This window comes from Rhagoletis pomonella, unplaced genomic scaffold (genome assembly GCF_013731165.1).
Source record: "Rhagoletis pomonella isolate Grant_MI unplaced genomic scaffold, Rhpom_1.0 Rhpom_scaffold_01005, whole genome shotgun sequence".
NCBI lineage: Eukaryota > Metazoa > Arthropoda > Insecta > Diptera > Tephritidae > Rhagoletis > Rhagoletis pomonella.
Window position 1 is genome coordinate 20,689 of NW_023459559.1, and position 23,835 is coordinate 44,523.

General features: G+C 37.7%; 1 protein-coding gene across 4 annotated transcripts in view; it reads right to left on the bottom strand.

Moving 5' to 3' along the window:
* LOC118751806 overlaps positions 1–13,091 on the bottom strand; it is a 29,604-nt gene extending 16,513 nt beyond the window's left edge. For 3 of the 4 annotated variants that reach the window (XM_036486620.1, XM_036486619.1, XM_036486616.1), the window contains exons 1-2: positions 12,688–13,090; positions 11,845–12,566 (exon numbers count right to left, since the gene is read on the bottom strand). In XM_036486620.1, the coding sequence (XP_036342513.1) occupies positions 11,845–12,566; positions 12,688–12,928 (963 nt within the window). In that variant the 5' untranslated portion in view covers positions 12,929–13,090. Of the gene's footprint in view, positions 1–11,844; positions 12,567–12,687 lie in introns of all 4 variants that reach the window. The other variant, XM_036486617.1, reaches the window with a different exon arrangement.
* Positions 13,092–23,835: the final 10,744 nt, after the last annotated feature.

Here is a 23,835-nt window from a genome sequence, read left to right on the forward strand (position 1 = left end):
ACTAACGGCATGCGAATATACTTTATATAACACCGACCTTGCTATTTTTCTCAGTAGACTTTGTGTGATTGATCACCTATCTAAATGATGGATCTTTAAAGCCATACCAACTATCTGAAAAGTTTGTTGTATAGGAACTAAAAGCTATCGTGAGGATTTTCACTGCAAGGTTCGTTTGTTTGGCAGTTGCATATCACGCATATCTGTGAAAAATCTGCAGCACCCTCAAAGAGGCAAAATTTACATTCGAAAATTCACAGCTACAGACGCTGACCTTGACGATACATTTGGCAAAACCTCGTATTAAAAATCACTACAGAAATTGTATCACGTAAAATTAATTAAAAATAGGCCTTACATGAAACGGTACCATTACGCGAAAGAGGGAACTGGAACTGTCGCATCGCCCCTTCATTTAGGATAAGTGTGGGATAACCTTGACAATTCAACTGTTTGTGGGTTAGGTCCGAGGCCAAAAAACGGCGCCAATTCCTTACTTCTCTTGCGAAGTTTCGACCATTACTCACACCAAGTATAGACGTCTGCATCTCTCCCTTATATTAGGCTCGGAGCGCTCCTCCTTTCGTTGGCTAACGCGGAGTGCCGAGTAAAAGGAGAATTTAAATGATTTATAGACTGAATCCAAACATGACGAATGAAGCTAAATCTTTACGATTTAATTCGGCCTTTTGAGCCTGTCGTTAGAAGATGTTGAGGATGGTATTAAAGACCTTAAACCCTCTACTAAGATGGATGTAGATGGTCTCTTCACTGTCCTTCTTAGGGAACGTGACCCAGTTTTTCCAATTGGGTGTTTTTCAATAAATACTGAAATAGGACGTTCATAAAAAGTTTTTTGAGATAGGGCGTTTTCTAACTGGCTGCCGAGATAAGTCGATCTTCCACTCAGCAGTCGATACACTACAGGTAGCAACCGAAAACCCGTTTGGAAGCGAGCAAAAGTGAGAAAGCAAACCGCCTCAATGGGTCTGGGACCTGCCACGTAAAAAAATTACCAATGGTAAGACCAGAAACACCTCTGATCTATGGACCAATTGCAGAAGGACTTGTCTGCAGTCGGAGTGAAAAACTAGCACAACTTCGCAAAGAGGCAATTTGCGAATTTTTTTTGGTCTCGACCCAAACCGACGAATGGTTGTAGAGCCAAATAAGAAAAGAAATGGAAGAAGATTACTTAAAGATCTTAATCTTATTAAAAATATTCAGCTAATGAATCATTTCCAATTTTTATAACTAAGTATTTAGGTAAACACTACTAAAATATTCAACGCTATAAAAATTAAACCTTAAGCATCCGTAAATGGACTGTACGCCAATTGACGATCATTAAAATGTCATAAATTGACGGGAAGAAGTATAAAGAAGGCAAACAAAAAATAAGAAAGGAAGAGAAAATTAAATTTGCGACCAAGCGGTGTTGGTAAAAAGTATGTATCTTAAAAAGCATGGCTTTCGTTTAACTCATTGAATTCGCCACACCTTTTCACCACCATAGGAAAAAAATGAAAAATAAATAAACACTCAAATTTAAGAAACTTAAGATATTAAGGTTAAAAAGCAAAAAAAAGAAATACCAAATATTTCGCAAGAATTATGAGTCTTAAAGTATAAAAGGAAAAAAACCGATGAAGATACAACATAAACGGGCAGTTAAGGTAGGTACAGTTGTCCACAAAATAAAAGCAGTGCGATATTTTGAACAGTTTTGGCTATTTGTCTTTTGTTTATTATTTCTTTTTATAAAAGTCTAGCTGGCTATGCAACAAACATCATATAAATTCAGATTTCAAATTTTGTACAAAAATTATAAAAAATCTTAAAATTTTCACCAAAACTTCAAACTTTTAAATCAGAAACTTTAGAAAAAATTTTGGTAGCAGTTTTGTAGCCCATTTACTTCTAGTATAATAAAGTGCAAATTTCAAGTTGCTAATTTGATTTTTGAGAATTTGTTTGGTTGAAGGTGTTTCACGATTTTTTCCATACAAAATATGTTCGACAATTTTCTTTTATATGGAAGACACTGCCAGCAAAAAAAAAATGCCAAAAATCAACGGGATCAACTGTTCAAAATATCGCACTCCTTTTATTTTGTGGACAACTGTAGGTATCCGCATAAGAAACTGAAACGATTTTATTATCTGCTTTTAAAATGTGCCAATATCTTCGCTTCTTTATTTACTTATTCGCCAGTGTGTATATGCTTTCCATCGCAAACATGCAAAAACTAAAAAAAAAAGTAAATTTACTTCATAAAGCATTCAACTCAGCGTTGAGTACGCGTGAATGAGGTAAATGAATGGAGAGATGAAATATTTTTGCTACTTAAAAGTTTTTTATTTCTTCTCGTCTTTTTCTTTAGCCGAGCAGAGCGTTGACATTTAAGCCACAATGTTGCCAAATTGTGCGCACATAAAATAGAACCCACACACAAGTCAATAAAAAGCAGAATTGATGAAATGAAAGGCACGAAAAGCCAAAAGTAAGAAGTTTCGTGTATGCATAAGAAGAAAGCGTTTACGATATCCATTACGCATGCGCAGCACTCTGCAGAGATTTGGAATGATAAGAGAAAGGCCCAAATAAAGCTGAAGTATGGAGTGTGACAACGAGGAAGTGAGCGCTACGCATATGATGCTTCGAAGTGTCAAAAAATGTTTTCTTTTTTCTTTGAGCACACTGCGGCATACTAATGAATAGAACTGGGATACCGAGCAACACAGCACAGTTAGAGAAAAATTTTGAATTTACATTAGACTTCGAATGTAGTTCTCGAATCGAAAATCGGGGTAGAGAACTATATTAGAATTCGATTAGAGAATGATTAAGATACTTGACATTAGAAACTAATTAAGAGTTTAAGGATAGAATACGATGAGATATCTAACCTCTTTCTCGATAGAGCGAACTAAGTCCTCTTTTTGTAGAGAAGGCTGTAATTTGTTGTTTTGTGGTTTGTTGGGTAGATAAAGTGATAATGGCGGGTACCATTCGAGCTGAACTGAAAGAGCATCAGCCAGATATTTAAAATGCCACAGCTTCAATAAATTTGAATTGGTATTTAGTTTATTTGCTGAATGACAAGCGGTTGGTTATTGATCCGAAAAATGTCTTTATTTTAGGTACAAATGTAGGTCAATTAGATGAAGGCGTGATCCTTTGAATTACCACTTCCACTCACTTGTTAGACAAGCAATCTTCATTTTGAACCCATTTATATAGAAAACAACTCAGTGGGAAACTCCTGTGCTAAGTAAGACGAACAGACTAACGGCCAATTCTAGGAACTGTCTTTCACCTCACCACAGTCTTTCTCTATTCTGGCTCTTTACTGTCTTTCGAAAGACTAATTGAAAGATCTGCTAAGGAGTAGGTCTTAGCGTTATGCTGTTCGCCATTTAAGTTTTTTTAATTAAAGTAAATTTAAAAAACATACATATTTCTCTTTTTAAACAATCAAAAGTAATAAATGAAAGAAATTTAAATAAAAAAACTAAACAAATAAAATTAAAGCAAAAATAAATAAATGGTTTTAATAATTAAATGAAAATCAAATGAAATTTGTTTCTTCTAAATTGATTAAAAAGAAAAAAAGGTATTAAAAAAACAACGAAAAAAGGTCCGCCGCTCGAGACTCCAATTCGTGATCTTTCGCCTATGCTCTGCTCACTCGGCCATTATGACTGTTGGAGCGACGCGAGCTTAATGACATACAAGTGCTTTCTCTTAAAATAGCTTTTCACCACCAATGGTGAATGAGAGAGCTTTTTTTCTAAGACTTTTGTGCTAGAATAACCAAATTCTTTCTAACTATCTTGCCATTTGTCCAACAACAAAACATTTCACTTTTTTATAGGTACTAAAATTTCATGAGCTATAAAACTGCATATACCGAAAAAAAAATTTTAAAATTCAGATTAAAAAGTATATATAAGTATAGATAAAGTTTCAAATTTTGATTTAAATGGTATTGTTATAGTATGGATGATATTTTTTTGTCAATGTTATTGTGGCTTACTAACATTTTATTTTTAATATTTTTATTGAGATTTGTTCCACGATTGTTAAGTAGGAAAAATTGAAAAAGCAACAAAGTCTAAGCGGTAGAAGTTATAGCAGCTATTTCGGAGATCACCACATCTCCTCATCAGACGTCTTTTTTTTCTAGACTTCAGCAGGGATCGAACCTGCGTAATCGATGTTCAAAGTCAGAAGCGTTAACCACTGAGCGATGTATATATATTTTTATTAAAAAAAAAAAAAAAGATTTTTTTTTGCTTTGAACACATTGTGAACATTTAAAATAAAACAACATGTGAACACTTGTTTGAGTAACTGTATATCGAAACACACCAAGGGGGCCCAGAAGGAGCAGCGTGTTCCAATTGTATGCAGACTTCAGTATATATATAGTTTTCTAATCTCATTCGCCAGACGTGGGAGTATATCAAAAGTGAATAGCTGCAGAGAAACTTCAATAAATGATGGGCTATAAATAAGGTTCAAAGCACATAAATCATTTTCTGCTCGCCAACGCACGAAAGATGAACGATCTACATTTCTACACTTTGTATTATTTTTTCTTATTAAAAGAAAGCCAAATTATTATTTGCTTTTGTTTGATGCGAAATAATGTCCGCTTGAATACCACACTGACGGAATATGATTAAATTAAATTACTAGATGACTATAAAATTTAAATAAAAAATTGTATAGCATAAAAATTAAAATGCAATTAAAAAGGCAAGAAATTAAATGTTAACAACATGAGCAAACCAGTCTAAATTAATTATGTATTTCATGCGTTGAATTTCAATTATTTCGGGCCCAATTGGACAAGAAAAATAAATAAAAAATGAACTTAATTACAAATTCAAAACATACATGCTGATATTGAGAACCAGCTTTGAAGCCGGCAAAACAAAATGTATGTACATAAATACAATATTTGAAAATAAAAGTTAAAAATCAGCAAATGCTCTTCAATTATGTGAGAATGGATATGTATGTATGCGGATTTTGAATACGTTTATGCATGTGTGCACGTACATTAGGGTGGTAAAAACTTTTTATTTTTCAGCCACCCCCCAGAACTGGAGAATATCAAAAATTTATATTTTTTCTTAATTCGGCTAATGTTTAATCGTACGGTCGGGGCTTTGAGTTTTTCTCGACATCTCATATGGCGAAAATAAATTTTTTCGCATAATTGCAATAAAATCCTTAAAATAAATCGATTAAAAATATTCTAGAAAAAAATTCTAAAAACATGATTTCCCGTGTATTTGGAGACCCTAATGTACATACATACAACCATAATGAATGACCTCACCTGCGCGGTTGCGCATAAGATACAAGTTTTCAATTGAGCCGCCGAGTATGCGCTATTATTATTCATATAAATATGTATGTATGCATACAGGTATGCGCATGAAATAATCTATCCACATATTTATAGCTTGTAAGTGCGCATTGTTGCTTAATTACTACTATACTTATTGTGTATATAGTGTTGTTGTTGCTTGCGTCAAATAGCATGCAATTTTTCTTTGCATTGAAGGTTGTTTGCAAACAATGAGCTGACTTTTGACTTTGCATAAAATTTGTTAGCTGCCAATTTAATTGGAAATATTATGAATTCACGGTAAGGTAAGGTATTTTTGCGCTACTAACCTTAAACTTGCAAAACAATGCGCTCATTTCGCAATGGTAGCCGAATTAAAATAAATGAATTTGTTGGAGGGCGTAACAAAAATGCCAAAATGATCTGAAAAATTTTTCGGACATTTGGTAAACAAAGGTACTCGTATAACGGAATAAGGTCAGTTAAGTGTATGGTTAAGTGTAAGTGGTGTCGGTATTGGTTATAAGAAAAAAACTCACTGAAGTAGGCGTGTCACATTGAAACTATCGATTGCAGTTCAGTTTATTTACAAACTAGAGAGGAAGGTGCATTCAGGCATTATGATCTAATAACATCAATGAATATAGGTTGAAGGTGCTAGAAAGAGATCTGAGATGGGGCTTGGGGAAGCGATCCAGATCGTGAAACCTCGCCTGCGATTTCTGTCTACAGAAGTCGAGAAATTGACCAGGGGCCAGCCACCAACACTGGGTGGGAAAATCTCCACACTTGCATGGTATCGCGCTCACTCACAACAAGGAGTTTATTAAGGCCAAACGTTAGGCTTCCCACAGGAATACTAACGGGACACTGGACAATTGGCCATATGGCCGCCATGTTCGAAGGCCCGCAAAACGGATTCTGTAGAATTTGCAGCGATGAGGAGGAGACACAGAATCTGTCCAGCACTTCCTTTGCGAGTGTCCAGCACTCCGAGGAAAACGCCTCAAGTTTCTTGGAGAGCATTTCTTCGAAAACATGGATTCCTTGGAAAAATCTGCACTGAAAGGACTGCTGGGATACGCCAGAGCATCAAGATGGTTCAACGGCATGTAGGAATAGGCATGGGGTAACTTCTCCTCCCTCCTGGGCATCGCAATGGTGAACTCTCTAAGAGCTGCTCGTTGAATCTAACCTAATTTATAGATCGAAGCTTGCTTCTTTATGGCGAAGACAGTATACTGTTATCCTGATTTACAATTTTAAAATTTGTTTAAGGGAATCCTTAATTTATCCAATTTGGAGCTGATTCTTCGATTAATTGATTAATCGCACACCCCTAGTACTAACAAAACACCAATAAATTACTTTTTCAACATATCTTCATAGACAATCTTCACCGGGTTCTCTGGGCCGATGCAAGCAAACAATTCTGTACGAAGCTCTATAATCAGTTAAGTATAGGGTTTAACCAACCCTACTTCTCCAAGAAATTTACGAAGAAACACACCCGAAAATATTCGCGGACAGAAAGGTAAGAAAGTAAATAGTTGATTGTTAATAAAGAGGTATGCTGAATTTGAACCTGTCCATCACCAAGAGGGGACATCCTAGCCAGCGCTGTTCCAAGCGCGCGGAAGGGACTATCTACCACTTTAGTTGGTTTTTTGCTGTCGTTTAACGGCGCGCAGCAGCAAGCAACGTCCAAGGAGTTGTGAGACTCACTATATCGAAGATTTTGATTGTATTTCTCCATTTATGCCGGTTCTATAGGCCTCAATGGTGTGAGTTTTTCAGAAAATGTGTCATTAAAAAGAATTGTCAAGAACATCTAAGCGAAGAGATGTCGTGACGAATTATTCCAGATGTGGGTGGACAAACGGATACGGACGACGGGCGGGACAATGTGAGGTTCTAGGGGAGAAGATTTCGGCCACTTTAGACCGTGGAAGAGATGATGGTTACCGAATAGACAACATCAATAACAGCAACAGTCTTCAGATGTGGTGAGGCCTTAAACAGATGAATATGGCAAACATGTTGGGACGTAAGTCCGTGACAGACCAAGTCAGGGAAGTGTCCGCGTTGGGAAGCCGGCCTCGCATCTCGTGTGGTTTCTACTTGCATATAATATGCTATTTATGTTTTGTCTTGTTTAAGCACTACTAGACCTGGGCCAACAGCTTTTATAAGACTTGTCCTATTAATTTTGCTTGGGCGTTGAATTTTAATTGACGTTTAAAGAACTAGATAAATGTTACATTTTAACTTGACCATGCCTAATGTTCAGCCTATTGTAAGCGAAGTGGCTGCATACCTTGACAAGTTAATAGTTAAACCGGATCACTTATTAATCATCTCATATTTGCCAACAATGCTCAAGACAAGTGGCAAAAAACTAATGAACAATTCAAGTAATTTTGCTCACAATTACAAACCACTTGAAACCAGCTTTGCGAATGAAGCAAAAAGTTTGGTATGTAGATAGTGTTAATGTTAAAGCTAGAAATCCAGTTGTCGGAATATGACCACAAAAATTACAATAACTTAATTGACTATTCAAGTGATTACAGCTGCTATTATTTTTAATTTGTTTAAGACAAACCAAAAAACTCAACATTTCTGTATATATGCATGTAAGGGGGCAATTACGGAGCTAAGGCTTAGAAAACTTATGCATACATATGTATGTATATATGTATATTTTATTCATACATATGTATATAAGTACAATTAGCTCGTGCATGCATGAAAGTACATTAGGGCGGATCATTTTGTTTTACTATGCGAGTATTAAAAGCGTACGTGTAATTTTAAGCAAATCGAAGAAAATGTGAAAATTTTCACTGTTGCGCCCTCTGGTGGAAGTTTTAAGAAAAAGATAAGTGCAGATATGGATTCCTCATACCAAAAAACCCCTTCCAACATGTATTCGCGTTGATTTTTGAAATTATTTTTTGCTGACGGTGTCACGCATTTTCTTCCAAATAAAGTATGATTGGCAATTAGTTTTGTATGGAAGAAAATAATAACTAAAAATTCGCAATAAAATGTTTGTTGTTCTTGACTTTCATACAAAAAAAAAAATAATAAACATTAAACAAACAAAAGAAAAATAGCCAAAACTGGTCAAAATGTGGTGTCCCTATTATTTTTCACGTGACTGTAAATTACTACATAGTTGGAAATGATTTGCCAAGGGAGTATATAATTACTTAATGTTGACGTGTGGAGAAACTGAGGTTTAAACAGTCATATGCTGTGTCATACATATCTCTATGGAAGGAAAACTTGTTAGATTGAAAAACGTTATGTATGTATGTGCATCGCGCTTAATGAAATGGCTTTACATCCAACACAACTGTAAGCATATCTAAAGGCCAATAGCGCACAACAAGTGTGCAAACGAAATAAAAAAATCATAAATAAATACAAACAGAAGATATATGATATGTATATCAACAACACTTTAAAACAAAAAGAGATAACTTTAAAAAACATCGACAATACTACGCCGCAAGTGTCTGAGTAAATTAGCGTTTGTAAGTAGATATGTATGTACATATGTATTAAAGGCAATAACTGCTAAATGGCGTTTTTTATGGTGATTGCAAAAACAGCAAAGAGAAAACGTAAAAAAGAATCAACAAAAAATAGAAAATAAACTGAAAGCAGTTACAGCAGTATGCACCAAACAAAAAAATACTCGGTAAGTTAAATGAAAACGTCAATGATAAACAAAAATAAGCACCGTTAATGCCGTTGGCTGGCTGACTGGCTGTGTAGGAAGGTGCATGCGAACAGTGGAATGTGAGCCCGTTCGTCACAAGTGTTGACATGGCATCCATTCGTTGCATTTATGTTGTACATACCGCGTTTTGCCGCGTCTGGCATAAAGCAAAAATTCACAAGCGCTGCTAGCAAGTAAATTTTCAACCAGCCAACAGGCGAGTGATTATTTATTATTTTAATATTAAGTATTATATCGGCCGTTATCGTGCTATAGTTAAGCAAAATAAATAAATTAATCAGTAGCATTCTACAAACATCTGCATTTGTGCACCGAATGCATGTGGTGTCAGAAAATAACTCAATTGCGCACTAGCTGAAAGCTTGAACACTGCATTTTTTTTTTCTTCTTTGAATTGCAATGAAAGTCACGTAAGCACTGACTGTGCGAAAACACATGTGAACCATAGCTTGTAGGACTTTGTTTATAAACCTCGAATTGCAAAAAGTGAATAAAAAAAAAAAAAACGTTTTGTCGCTGTAACAACGATAATGTCGTATGAACCTGTTCGACGTCGCACAACCCACACACGCAGACCGACCGCTAGTCATTCACTCAATTCATTTCGACTCGATTTTTGCAAGTCAAAAGCCGCTAGCTCGAAATATTTCATGCCGCTTAACATTCTTCAAGTTATCGGACGCTTGCATGCGTTTGTTTCACATTTGAGTGGGCTTTTGAAAAATATGCCAATTTTGGGAGCAGGTTCTTGATAGCCAGTTGCAGATTGGTATTTCTTACACTTTTGTGAGAAATAAAATAGGACTTTTGTGTATGGGGGTTTCTCCGATTGCTTTTTACGTACATTTTTAGAAAGCTTTTGTAGTTCGAGACTCTATTGGTTTTTCTGTATAGATATTGCAAGATGGGACGCGTACAGGAGAGTTTGGACGGAACGCCTTGAAGACGATAATAATACTTAATATAATAATTTGGCGCTTCCACTTTCTGCAAAGTTTTTGGCTGAGCCTATCCTCCAATTATTGGTATGCGCCCTGATGTTATTTATTACACAAATGGGGAGACCTACAATTTTAAGTTGCCTTCAAACGCGCAAATGGTTTTACGAGAAGCTTTTTCAAGGCAGAAATACGCTGCCGAGGGGCGACCGCTGTTGGAAAAAACGTTTTCCAATCTATATGTTGCTCGGACCAGGGTTCGAACCCAGGTCCTATGAAGTGCCAGTTCGCCCCTGACCATCATAATGAGATTTTCGTTAAACAGGTCACTACGAATATTTCGAAAATAAATAAATATGCGCAAATCTTAAATTTTTTTTTAATCTTAATTCTTATTGTGCCCAACTCGAAGAATCGCAACAGCCTTAACTCCTAGATAGTATGTAGAGTAGTTAATGCCAATTGTAGATCTACTGATTAATATCGATCCTTAATCCTCGATAGTTAGCGGTTAGTATGAGCATCAATAATACATAGATTAGTAGCGGTCGCAGTTCCTCGATAGTATAGTGCTTAGTACCATCCCTAAATTGAAATCGAAGCTATATATAGTTAGCATATAATTCCAGCCTTGATTGCAGGGCCTGGGTTCAAACCCGGTTTCCGACTGACATAAAAAAATAAGATAAAAATAAAACAAACTTTTTTTTTATAATAGCGGTCGCCCCTCAGCAGGCAAATGCAAACCTCCGAGTGTATTATTCCAGCTTCTCATAAAAATACAATCGTCGTTAGAAACTGTAGGTCCCTCCCATTTGTGTGACCACATCGACTGAACATGGTTTCCATTCCGTAATGGCATGAGTCTATTTTACACTTGCTTTGGTGATAACTCAATTTATTAAAACACTTTGTAGTAGTAAACTCAAAGCTCATTGATCTCAAAAGCGCACTGACCTCATTCTGTCAAGACATTCGTAGTTTTATTTGTTTACCTACTCGCTAGTATATTGACTACTATTATCACTTTGTGCTTGATAACATAGTGAGTGATATCGATAGCATCGACTTAATGATAATAATGCAGCTATATCATTAGTTTAATATAATTTATAAACTATTTTCTCGATAGTGTAGTGGTTAGTATGCACGCCATTTTCAAACAAGCATATATTATACACATTTTCAGCTACAAATCAAATTTATAAACCATTTTGACTATTTCACTACTCCCTTTGTCTAAAATTAAAAAAAAAAAAATGTTTACTCTGGAAATAGTTGAGAATGAATAAATTGCTGTCACTTTTGCTGAAAGCTGATAATTAATAGACCCTTCATTCCATTTGCTATACCTCACTCTTACCCAGACACTGGTCAAAATAAATAACGTGCAAAACTCATTGCCACCCACATAATTGAAAACAGGTTTTAAGAATTGAAATTCAATCTGCTTTGCATTCTCACATCGTGCAATTTACAGTCATATTTACAGCTTGGCTTTCAGCGTATTGTATTGCTGTGTTGATTTATCTACGTGGTTTCCAATTAAATCATTTGCCATTTTTAATACGCTCCATTCACATGCTCATAAAATCCAGCGACTGGTTGATCCACCACAAACACCTACACAAAAATGTGGAAAGTGTGATAAGTAAACAAAAAAAAAAAATTGCTATGAGCACTCCAACCGCACCCCCTCATTGTATTTTCCCTCTTCTTTTTGTCTACTTACATGGTACATAGTAAATAAATATAAATGTATGTATGTAGTTGCTAGAAACTGGACTTACCGGCACAAAGTGTGGCAAGTTATCCAATACTTGCAACTTATCGATACGCTGTTTTATGCGCTCACGATGATGTGGATTTTTTATGCCAATCGCCGTCAAATCTTCGGGGGTCATTCGTGCAATGGTCGGTAAATCGTAACCGGCCGCTATAAACAATTGTGCATACTCCTCATACTTCATCTCCATCAGCCAATCGATAATAAGTTCATCGTTACGCTGCCGATCGACGCTACCGATCGAACACGAACTCACCGAGCTGCAACGTGGCGATGAGAGTGCACCGCCCGCACTGCCACGTATCGATGCACCAGACACCCCAGTCAAATACGATGAGGCACGACCCGAATCCAAGCTAGCGGTGGAGTGTCGCGAACCAGAACCAGCTGAACCCGATGACGAACCGGGTGAATCGCGACCTGGTGATTGTGTCAGATCGATGCCCTGATCCTCTTGCAGCGCCAACTGTTGATGATAGTAGACGGCCGCTTTGTGTGTGAGCGGTTCGCGCAGGGTGGCGCAAAACACAGGCGGGGGACATGACACTATTGTGGGTGGACAACCGCTGAGGAGCGGATTAGTTGCGGTGGATAAAAGTGTTGCGCCAGTTGCGGCTGCTTGATTAGCCGTTTGTTGTTTGCCAGCTGTAGCAGCACCGGCTGAGGATGCCGATGATTGTGATGTGCCTGACGTTGACATAGCTGTGGCGTATTCGCTTATTTCATCTACGAAACAAAAAGAGAAATTGTAAACAATGTATGTATGTAAATAATGCGAAATTGGCACAATATGTAACACATGTAGATGTGTATACATTTTATTTTCACGCAAATGTGTCATGCATACCTTTCATGCGCAATGCTACCGATGGCTCACGTGGCAAATTGAAACCGCCCTCCTCCAAAGATGGTGACGATACCATGCTACTCATTATGATGCCATCATCCAGCTGCTTACCAGCTGCGCTCGAAATGCTGCCACCTAAGCGGTACAATGGTATTTGCTGTTGTTGTGGTGCTGGATCTCCGGGCAGCGCAGGTGGTGGTACCTTTTTAGCTTGTGCGTGTGGCTTCAATGATCGATGCATTGCAACAATAACAACAACGACAATTTACGGCGCACGGCTGAAACCAGCTGGTAGCTAAAGTGCGTACGCGCGTAAATTGCAGTGGATTCTATGGAGAGAGAAAAGAAAGGAAGTGAAGTTAATAGAGTTGCAGATGTTTGTTGATTTTAATTATACATGCACATATTTGAATATGGACATTTTTGATAGCATTAAAAACATCTGTTAAAAAAAGATATTTTCGTAGAGTAAAGAAATAAAATATTGCATTGTTATTGGTATTGCTCTATTTCTAAAGTAAGGCACTTGGTGATCCTACGGATGTACAGGTATTATAGTAATATATCCAATAATAATTTTATATATCCGAACTTAAATCACATGATCGCTTTGGTTAGCTAAAGATCAATAGAGCTCCGTATCACCATTGGCGTTTAACCATCGCGGGGGACATGTGTAGGTGCATACATAGATGAATCGATTAAGGATTAAGGGTAGGCGATAACGCCGTCGTGATGCCTTAGAGCTAAATCTACCATGCACTATTCTCTCGGAAATACCCAGGGTTGTGTACTCTGCGCTCCAAGATGATGAGAGATATGGCTTTATACGCCTAAATTGTTGCATGGACGTACTTGGCGGTAAAAGGGCCAACTTTTTTCTACGTACTAGAAATTTAATGGTGTGTTCTTTATGGAAAAGGTATCTAATCTTCAGTTGAAGCTTACACGATAGGGTGAGGATAGTGCAGTATTTTAACTGATAGCCAGGCATCAAGAAAATCCCTGAAGAAAATGCCGCTGCCTTCGAAAGTGGTTTTTGATCTTTCATCGGTAAAACAGGTACATTTCGCACTTATTTGATAGACTTACTTACAAGTAAGTTCGTCGGCGCCTTCTAGACTGACCGCTATGTAACCATTGAAACACAATGCCGGCGAACGGCGAATTTCTCGCCGCGAACGTTCGCTGTAAAAACTAAAACACACTGATGTATATGAGAACGCGCACAACCAAAGCAAACGACGAAGTTCGCTCGACGACTTTTCGCGACGATAGATTTATTTCTATCGCCGTGGTCAGCGGCAACGGCAAAAAAAGCAAAAGCAAAGTTTTCGTAATTTTTGTTTAAAACTAAAATAATATACCTTATATTTTTCTTTCAGAGACTAATTTCGCAAAACGTATGTTTAATAGTAAAAGACATTTAGAGCTTAAAGGGTGAACACACCAAAACTGCGACATGTTGGGAAGCTTATAACTTACCCAAAAAGATTTCAATATTTTGAAATTTAAATACCATAAGTTGACCATGACCTTAGTTGGACGTAGAAGAAAATTCATTTGAATTTGATTCCTAGTTGAGTTAAAAATGGCAACCGAGTTAGAAACGAGACAAACCATTTTTCACGAGTTTATAAATGATCCGGCCTTAAGTACACGTAAAATTGCTAAAAATTAAATATTGCGCTATTCGACAGTTTGTAGGGTTTTAATCGGTACAAATAAGACCTGGCAGTAGAAAACCAGGGAGCGGGTGTTAGCATGGTCAAAGTGATAAAAACAGTGCTCGGAAGGTCCTCAGTGCGTTTTCGCGAGATCCGAAGATTTTGTCGCGTTATGTTGCAAAATCCGTACGGAGATCGCAGTTTTTCGTACAAAAGGTAAAGCGGAAAGCTTCATTGAGATGTTCTACAGGTCAAACAGCGCCAGACCGAGGCGCAAAGTAGAATGTTACAGCGAAATCCCGAATTCGGAAGTTGTATGAATTCTAAATTAAAAAATACAACTGCATTGTTATCGACTACGAAACCTACTGCTTTAAAAATTCAAAATATATTGCAGGTCAAGATTTTTATACTGCTGCAAGTCGTCAAGATGCCCCTGAAAGTTGTAAGCTGAAAATGAAATCCAAATTTCCAAAAAACCACATGGTTTGGCAAGCTATTTGTTCCTGTGGCCGTAAGAGCAGCCCTTTTGCCCATCCGGGACAATGAATGATCAAGTTTATCGGGATGAGTGGCTCAAAAGGCGTATTCTGTCATTTATCAACAGATAAGGAGTAGGCCACTGTTCTAGGCGGACATGGCAAGCTGCCACTATGCCAAGGACACATTGCCGTGGTATAATGCAAATAACATCAATTTTGTACCTCACGACTGCAATCCACCCAATAGCCCAGAGCTACGTCCTATTGGGGAATATTCGTCAATGGTCAAAGGAATCTTGAAGAAAACAGGTGAAACAGTAAAAAATATTGAAGAGTGCAAAACAAAGTAGTTGTGGGCATCGCGTAAAGTCGATGATGCAGTCGTGCAGAACATGATGGCGCGTGTGCGATGAAAATACCGATCACTTGCATATGGAGCAAATAATAACTAATATTTTATCATTTAAATAACATCTAAACTTCCAAGTTATATAATACAAAAAAAAATAGTTTCAAAGCCTTCTAGTTTGTTTCCGGTAGTAATTTCTAAGTGTCGCAGTTTTGGTATGTTCACCCTTTATTCTTGAAGGTATTCCCCTATTCCTTCTTTAAATATGGTCACTTTATCATTTGACAGCCTTCTGAATTAAATAACACTCTATATGTGAATTAGCTGGACGAAAGTTGGACGTCGGCAACGCTTAGCTGGGTGAAATTCGCCCTTCGCCGATATTGTGTTTCAACGATAAGTTGTTTAGACGAGGAAACGGCCCATGGTCTACCTTCGAATATCTTTTCTGTCACTATTAGAGGCTAGCCAAATTTAGATCCGAAGAAATTTTGAAATCTCAGATCAATAGATATAATAAATAGATGGATAGGCATATGGTTTTACTGAGTACCACATGACTCTTTTTAGAGTTCTAAAAGGGCCTGAGTTGAAGTCAAAGTAAAATTTAGTCTGCTGTAAAAGATGTTGTAATAGATGTTGTGCCACGGGTATAAGCTCCTTAAATCGTCATTGACCTAAGTGGATCCATTGAGAATACGGTTATTTCAACATGTTAGATTGAACTGAGTATTCTCACCAAATTACGCTCAACAGCTGGCGTAATATTAGTTCTTTAGCAAGACGTTGAGCCTTAGCTAAGGCTATTAAGTCGGTTGCGGCCCGAACATACATTGAGCAACCACTGGACCCGACGACGTAACGACGAGTGATCAGCGGCATTCATAGGGAAGCGGTCTCCACCTACCAGGACTTCCGACCTATGATTGCCGTGATCGGAGCCCAACCACAGACTCGTAGCTTCAACTGCCAAGAGAGATCCGCGTTACTCTGGCCCAGTTACGGTGTGGATATTGTAGCCTTCTCATCAGCTACCTATCCAGACTCAACCCCAATATCCCCAATTAGTGTCCGGCATGTGGATACTCCCCACACGACACCAACCACCTTTTCACATGCCAGTTCTCCTTTGTTCCGATCCCGTCTAAAAAGCCTGTTTCTTGGGCCTGCCGTTAGTTGAGTGCCGCAACAACAACAACCTCTCCTAAAATTTAGCGCATGCTTCACCATTCAACAATGTTGAGAAGTATAGTAATTGTTTTCCTCAAAGCCCCAATTACGCTGATCACTTTAGTGCAAGAATATCCATAACTTTCCTTACTGATTTCTGTGGCAGAATTGAAAATGAAGTTAGTTTCTGCTGCAACATTTAACGCTTTAAATTCGTATCAATTACAAAACAAAAACAGGCGCAATTATAACTAGCTCTCGGAAATCATTTTGAGCAAAACAAATAGCACCATAACCGCCTACGCAAATCACCGCGCCCAGCCCATGATAAAAAGAACGCAATGGATAGGAAAACAGAAGAAAAACAAGAGCATGGAACACCCAATTAATCAGCAAGTATTGTAGTAAAATAAAAATAAAAAAAAGCCAGTCAACTAAACCATTTACAACGAAAACGACCGGTCGTACTATAAAACCGGCGAGTGACGAGTACACAAATGTGTGAGTTCCTTAAATATGATATTGCCTGCCACATAATTCGTTAACTAAATTTCAGCGAAAAGCATAAAAAAGGTAGCAGGAAGAGGCTTTGTTCGCAATGCGCGCACCCACTATAATGGTCGAATTCATTGTTTTTATAGTCGGCGCGAATGCGATTACTAAATACGTATGTATACATATAGCCGAGAAGCGGAAATGTCAATACACTCAGTCATAGTTGAATTCGGTGCATTAACGACGAATATAGAACGAAAAATTTTGATGACGACGATTATTACGTTCAGTATGACGTTGACGTTTCTTGCGCTGCTGACGAGTGTTTAATACGAAAAGCATCGGCTCGCCTGCTGGGTGTCAGGTGTTAGTTGTGCATGTGTATGCGTGTCTGCGTATTAATAAAATTGTAAAAGGTCATATTACGATTTCATTCACAAAAACACAAACAAAAGTCGGTTATAATATTGGCAACACGAATGACGCCGACTGCCGAACGCCGACCTATGCCGCAAGCCGATTGACGTATGTACATATGTACGTATGTATGTATGAAAGTTTGGGGACTACGTGGGCGACAACGAATGCAACCCAACCGGGCTACCGCCACAGAAAGCGCCACTTTACCTATGCATTTTTTGGCGTTGGAAAGGCAGTCGCATACTTTGTGTTGTGTAGCGTCAACCAACCACCCTTTCCTACTGGAATTGAAATCTAGCGAGGGAAAATAAACTGGAGCAAATGCTATTTCACGTGTATGCACGTATGTATGTATGTGTATGGCTTACACAGCGGAGAGTAGCCGGAACAAATTTGCTTATGGCCCACTGCCTGATTACGACACGCATACGATGGCGGCGAGCGAGCGAGCCTGCATGCATTTTGGATGGATGGATGGATGGATGGATGGATGGATGGATGGCCGGACGACTGGCTGCTGAGAGCGTGGAGGCACACGACGAATCACGTAGTCGTTTCGCTGCTGCACCCAAATTAATATTGCGGTACAAACGAATGCACATGCGAACGTGTGGCACGATGTGTGTCACCGCGCGGCTCGTGTGTGTATGGAAATGACTTTTGAATGCATAATCACGTTGGCAGCGGCTGCGGCGATGACTGTCGGGCATGAAGCGTGTCGTGCATTAATATACTCAACGCAGTATGCCGGCGGCAGGCGGCCGCTATGAAAGAAACTTTAAAATTCGACTTAAAAATTTGAAAATGCAGCAAATGCAACACTGCGCCGCACGACAAGCGAAACGTGGGCGACAAGACAGCATGTGGGGAGGAAAAAAGAGGGCAATGGGATGTAAAAAAAAAAAGCCAAAATACACAAGTTGAAAGTGTGAGCGGTGGGGTATGGAAAATTAACAAAACAAGATAGGGAGAAAGAGAGAGAGAGAGAAAAATGAGATAAGCGCAAGCGTACACAGCATGTGAGAGAAAGCGGGAGAGATATAAAAATGCACAGATAACAACTACTATGTAGTATGTGGATGCATGCATGTATGTATGTATGTTTACCTATCACGCGTGTACTTTTGTATGCAAGTGTATGCAACAACAAATTGGTACCGGTTTTTTTACGATTTCATCTACTCGTAAATGCCTCCACTAATCGACTGCTACAAATTTCAATCAACCGATTTTATGCTTCATGATGAATGCGTCAGCAACAATTTTCACCAAAAACTGTGTATGTATGTAATGTGAAAATCACTTGAATACAATGTCGTAGAAGCAGTAACCATGCAACATTGTTGTAAAAGAAATCAGAATTGTCAAATATTTGTAATGCAATGACAAATTGACCGATACATATGAACAAAAGGTGGAAAGTTAGAGAAAACAACTGTTTGAGAAAAAAATTAGTAATTTAAAGGTGTTGTTAAAAAAGGTTTTCAAAAAGCAGGTGCTGCTGATGATGGCAGAATAGAAGAGAAATGTATTAGTAGAAAGTAACAAGTTCGAACGAACTAGAAGAAAAAAAATCGTTTCATAGTTTAATGCGTTTTGGGCAGTTTTCTGTTCGAGCATCAACGATATTATACATTTGTATGTACATTAGCGTGCATCACCAAAAAAGTTGCGTTTTTTTTCCACCTGTCTTATACAAATCTTTATATTTTAACACCCAAATGCATAAAAAATAAAGAAGACTTCAACTGTTTTATAAATATAAAATTTGTATGAAAATGTCACTTTATAGAGCTGTTTAAATCTACTTTATTTTTTATGAATAAGGTCATAAGACTTCCGCCAAAATATTTCGGATAGATAAAAATGCAAAATACCCCCAAAAATCTCATTATTTTGATTGTGTTGATAAAATTTGTAAATATATTTAAGCAAACCTTCTAAGCTTAGACTTCTATCATCTGAGGTGATTTTTTGGAAAAAAAAATATTTTTTAAAAATTACATAATTTTATTTATAAAAAACTGGATTCTTGGAGATATTTTCAAATCGTAAGTAAGCCTTAATATTTTTTCGATATGTTATGGCGGAAGTGTTAAAATATAAGAAATTTTATAATTCCGTTGGAAAACAGTACCGTTTTTTTGTATGGAGAGTGATGCACCCTAATTTGCATGCATACAAATATACATTACATACTAGGAATCTAACAAGTGAAATAGAGGGATTAGAAATTTAGAGCTTCTATCCTCGACTCAGGTTAAATCTCCCCCCGAAGCCTCGGGGTTTGGCCACTAAGTAACTCTCCGATCAGGCCGAGTATGTGCTTCAATTTACGACGTGAACCTTGATGTTGTCACTCAAATTAAGGAATCTACAGTTTTACGCCGTCTCCGATCGACAAATTGTTGTCTATGAGAAATTCTTCCATTCGGAGGTTTGCCATTTCTTGCTGAGGATGGTCGGATCAGGAAACGTAAATATATGGGTATACCTGCAAATTATCCAAGAATGTGAGCTATACAACCTAATCGCCATTGAACTAATAAATATTAAAACGCCTGGGCTAACTGTCAAAGCCAGTTGGATTCTGTTACAGAAAACGGTGCTGAGAAAATTTTCAAAAACTAATTTAAAGTCATCCGTATGAACCTGAATTTATCACTCCTTAAAATGTAAAAAGTCAGGTCGTCTAAGCAGAAAATATCTAAGTCTAACACAGTGAATGAATCAAAGTGAAAAGATCCCCACATCCTGGCAGCACGACGACTGGTGTTGTTGAATGCGCCAGCCGACAGTGATGAATTCACTATACAATCCACCAAAGGAAGTAAGAGCGACAGGTGAACGGAAAATAAGTAACTGGAGCACCTGAACGTAGACGCAACGAAGTGGTTGTGGTATTAGTGAGGAAGCTTTAAAGAAATGCATAAAAAAAAACTATAAGCCAACAAGGAACTGCAACCGGGTAAGACACAATGAATAACAACAAGAAAAATGTGAAAAAAAGATGAAAAAGGAGTCGCGAGACGATTGAACGAATGAGTGCAAAAAAGTTGCTGCGGGAAGACGAAGCAATGAGCGCAACAAAAAGAGAACAGCAGTCACTCTGAAAGCAAGAAGCGGCAAAGAACAGGAAATGCCGAAAGGAAAACATAATAAAAATGAAAAAGGGATAAGAGTTACAGAGTTGTGATATACATGCATTACTTAGTAAAAAGGGATAGAAGATGAGGAAAATTCCGTCAAACAGATACACACACACAAATTAAGAAAGTGTTGCAAGTGAAACACCGACAGGAACTAGGATAATGGTAGTAAAATAGTAAAAGGATATACACCTCACATACATACATACATATGTATATAGGTGAGAATGAAAAAGCGAACAACGAAGAAAGGTGTTAAACAAAAATGTTTTGGTAAGGTTAGGAAGACTAGGAAAAAATTGTAAGAAAAACATGCCGAAAAGAGTTGGGGCTCTTGCGAAATGACGGGTAACGCGTAATGTATAATAAGTGCTTTGCTTATCGACTAAAGTTCTACAAGCAAGCAACGCTAGTAAATTTTATTACAATGTTGCAATTCAATGGAAGTTTAAGAGACGAGCTGTTACTTTTACTGCGGCGTCTACTTTTTTAGTTTCATCAGCGGATGTGAAACAGTAAATGGGGGCGCCATCTTACAGCCATTCCTAAATTGGATTGCCAATGAAAATGACAGATCGAAATAGAAAATAAAATCGGTTTTTGATTCGCTTTGTCTCAGCTGCCGATTCAAAAACGACCTACATATATTAGCACACTTTCAATACATTTTGAAGTTTGAAACGAATTCTGAAATAGGGTGTTCTTCAACCAAATTCTGAAATAGGGCGTTCTTGAAAACTTTTTGGAGATAGGGCGTCTTAGAACTGGCTGCAGAGATAGGTCGACCTTCTACTCAGCAGTCGAATTGCTCGGCGCTAGCGCCGTTCTACTGTGGGATGGTTCACCCAAATTGCATGGGCATGAGGATTTTTGATGGCTGTTAGATTTCATACACAAAAACCTCAACACAAAATACGTATTTATCCCCGGTAGCTGGCGTGAATATGGTAAAAAAAAAATAGTGCTAAATGAGAAACAACAATAAAATACAAAACAAACTAGCAAAACTAGTCTACAATATAGAGTACGGAAGTAATTTCTGCTGTTAAAAGCAGACGTCAAACAACAAAGAAACATCCTGCTGACCACTACAGCACAATTAGGCAACCGAACTGACAGCATTGGAAACATCACCAAGAGCAACAATGCAAAAGTACACTTTTATAATAACAACAATAGGCGTGCGCAACAATACAAAAGTGTCTGCAATGAAAAATGTTGCAGCAACTCAAAAAAAGGAATCATCCAACTATCCTACTAAAGCTAACAGGAACTGACTTAACGAAGTCATATATGCATGTATGTATGTATGTACGAGTATGTAGAATGTATAAGCAATCGTCTAAGCGAACAACCGATAAAGAGCGAGCATAATCAGCTGCCAGCCCTCCCAACGCCTGTACTGATACAGTACTGACCAAAAAAGTAGATATGCACAAGTTACAAATATATAGGAACATAAAACTGAAAGGGAAATAATGCTCACCGGCAAAAGGGCAAAAAAGGCCGCGGGCTTAATTTCTTTTTCGAAAAGGCAATAACGCCCGAGGGCGTTATTTCCGCGGGCCTTATTGCACTCCACCCTTTTAACCTTGCTTTAGTACCTAGCAATGGAAAATGAGAACAAAACCTTCTGACAGAGAACGAAACGGGACTAAACCTTCTATGAACTACGTATTCGCGAATAATGGAACCGAGAACAAAATTTGTCTTATAGCGTTCAACTGCCTATTAAAATAATAGATGAGCGCGGCTCCCATGGGTCCCGATATCTATCACTAAGTAAAAATCACATGGATTTAAAATTAATTTTAAATAGTACATACACACATACATACTCTGTGTATTTAAAAACCAAGAGAATGATTTTTTTTTTTTTAATTTCATACAGAACTCTGGGGAAATGCATGCAATTTTCAACTTTTCAATTCGATTTTTTAGTTCTTCCATATAACGTATAAACACAATCTTTTTGATATGAAAGAAGGTACGCATCACCCTCCGCGAAAAAAAATCTCAAAAATCAATGGTAATTTTTAACGATTTGAAATTCGTCCTACTAAAAGATCTGCATCTTCATTTATTCTGTCTTCATTTCGAAAATCGTGGATTTAATCGAGAGTGTCGGGAAAGAATTTTCGTCTGGCACAAATACAACCTTCCGGATACCGCCCATCCGGTCCATTTTGAAACTAGTACCGTGGGTTCCGCGGGTCCCGATATCCCGCTCCCATATCTAATTAAAATTAATCAAAAAAATTAACTGAAGGTTTATTATGCAAATAAAGTAAAGGAAATACTAAGTCACGAACTTTTCCTGCACAGAAAATGAAAAATTGTTCCATAAATGCATAGTTCACTCTAATGATAAACGATCTGGAAGTTGAAATGATTCAGCTTTTCTCTGGCCTAGAATTAACAATCGTGGTTCTGACTGAATTTTCATCCCAACACGCAGAAAATGAAAAGTTTTCAAAAGTTTTGTTCCCCAGCAGAACGTTCCCCGACTTTTGTTCTAATTTGATCCTCCTTGAAAACGTTCTCAATACTTTCGTTCTCATTGAAAAAGTTTCCAAAAGTTTCGTTCTTATGCTGTTCTTTCTAAGAACGTTCCCGGGAGTTTGTTCTTTACATAAACGTTCCCGCAACATTGGTTCCGATTTTATTCCCGTTCAATGTGCTCTCAATACTTTTGTTCCTGTTTGGTTCTCTTGTGGGAACATTCTTGAAATTATAGCCCGTTTCCTCCAAAGGCTTAACTGCATTTAAGAGCTCAGAGAAGTTGCAATAATTTTAATATAAGGTGATCGGCAAGGTTTTTTTCTTAAGTTTTGCTTTTTACCTCGCTTCTATTAGCTCGGGGTGTAACTATGTAATATTGATGCGCCTAAAAGATGCAGCGATTTCTATCCTCAAGTTACATACCTGATGACAGTACGAATGGAAATTTTAATAGCGAGGTTTTTGTTTTTTAAACTATAATTTTATTTTCTTTAGTTTGCTTCTACTTATTAGATGGAATTTGCCCCTTCGAGTTGTAATATCCTTTTTCCAATGGGCATAGACTGCAGTTAAGGCTTGGTGAAAATCAACTATTAGGTTTTGTTCTCATGCAGAACTAAACCAATACCGGAACGCGTTCTCGGTATGTATTTCTTTTCATGTGCTTGGTGGTTCAAGTAGATTTAAGTTACCTCTTATGAAACTTGGATTTTGGTAAGTTTCAATCTGCTTAGTTAGAAAATAGTTTTTTTTCGAGTGGCGACACTGCTATGATCCCACCGCTGCTAACGTCAGATAGAGGAGAGCTTTTCACCCAAGAAGGCTGAGATACACAGGTAAACTCATTATGCTCTTAATGAAGTATGTAACTTTTCTGCGAGGTCATAATTTAACAGTTGTTAAGTAGTGGCCAG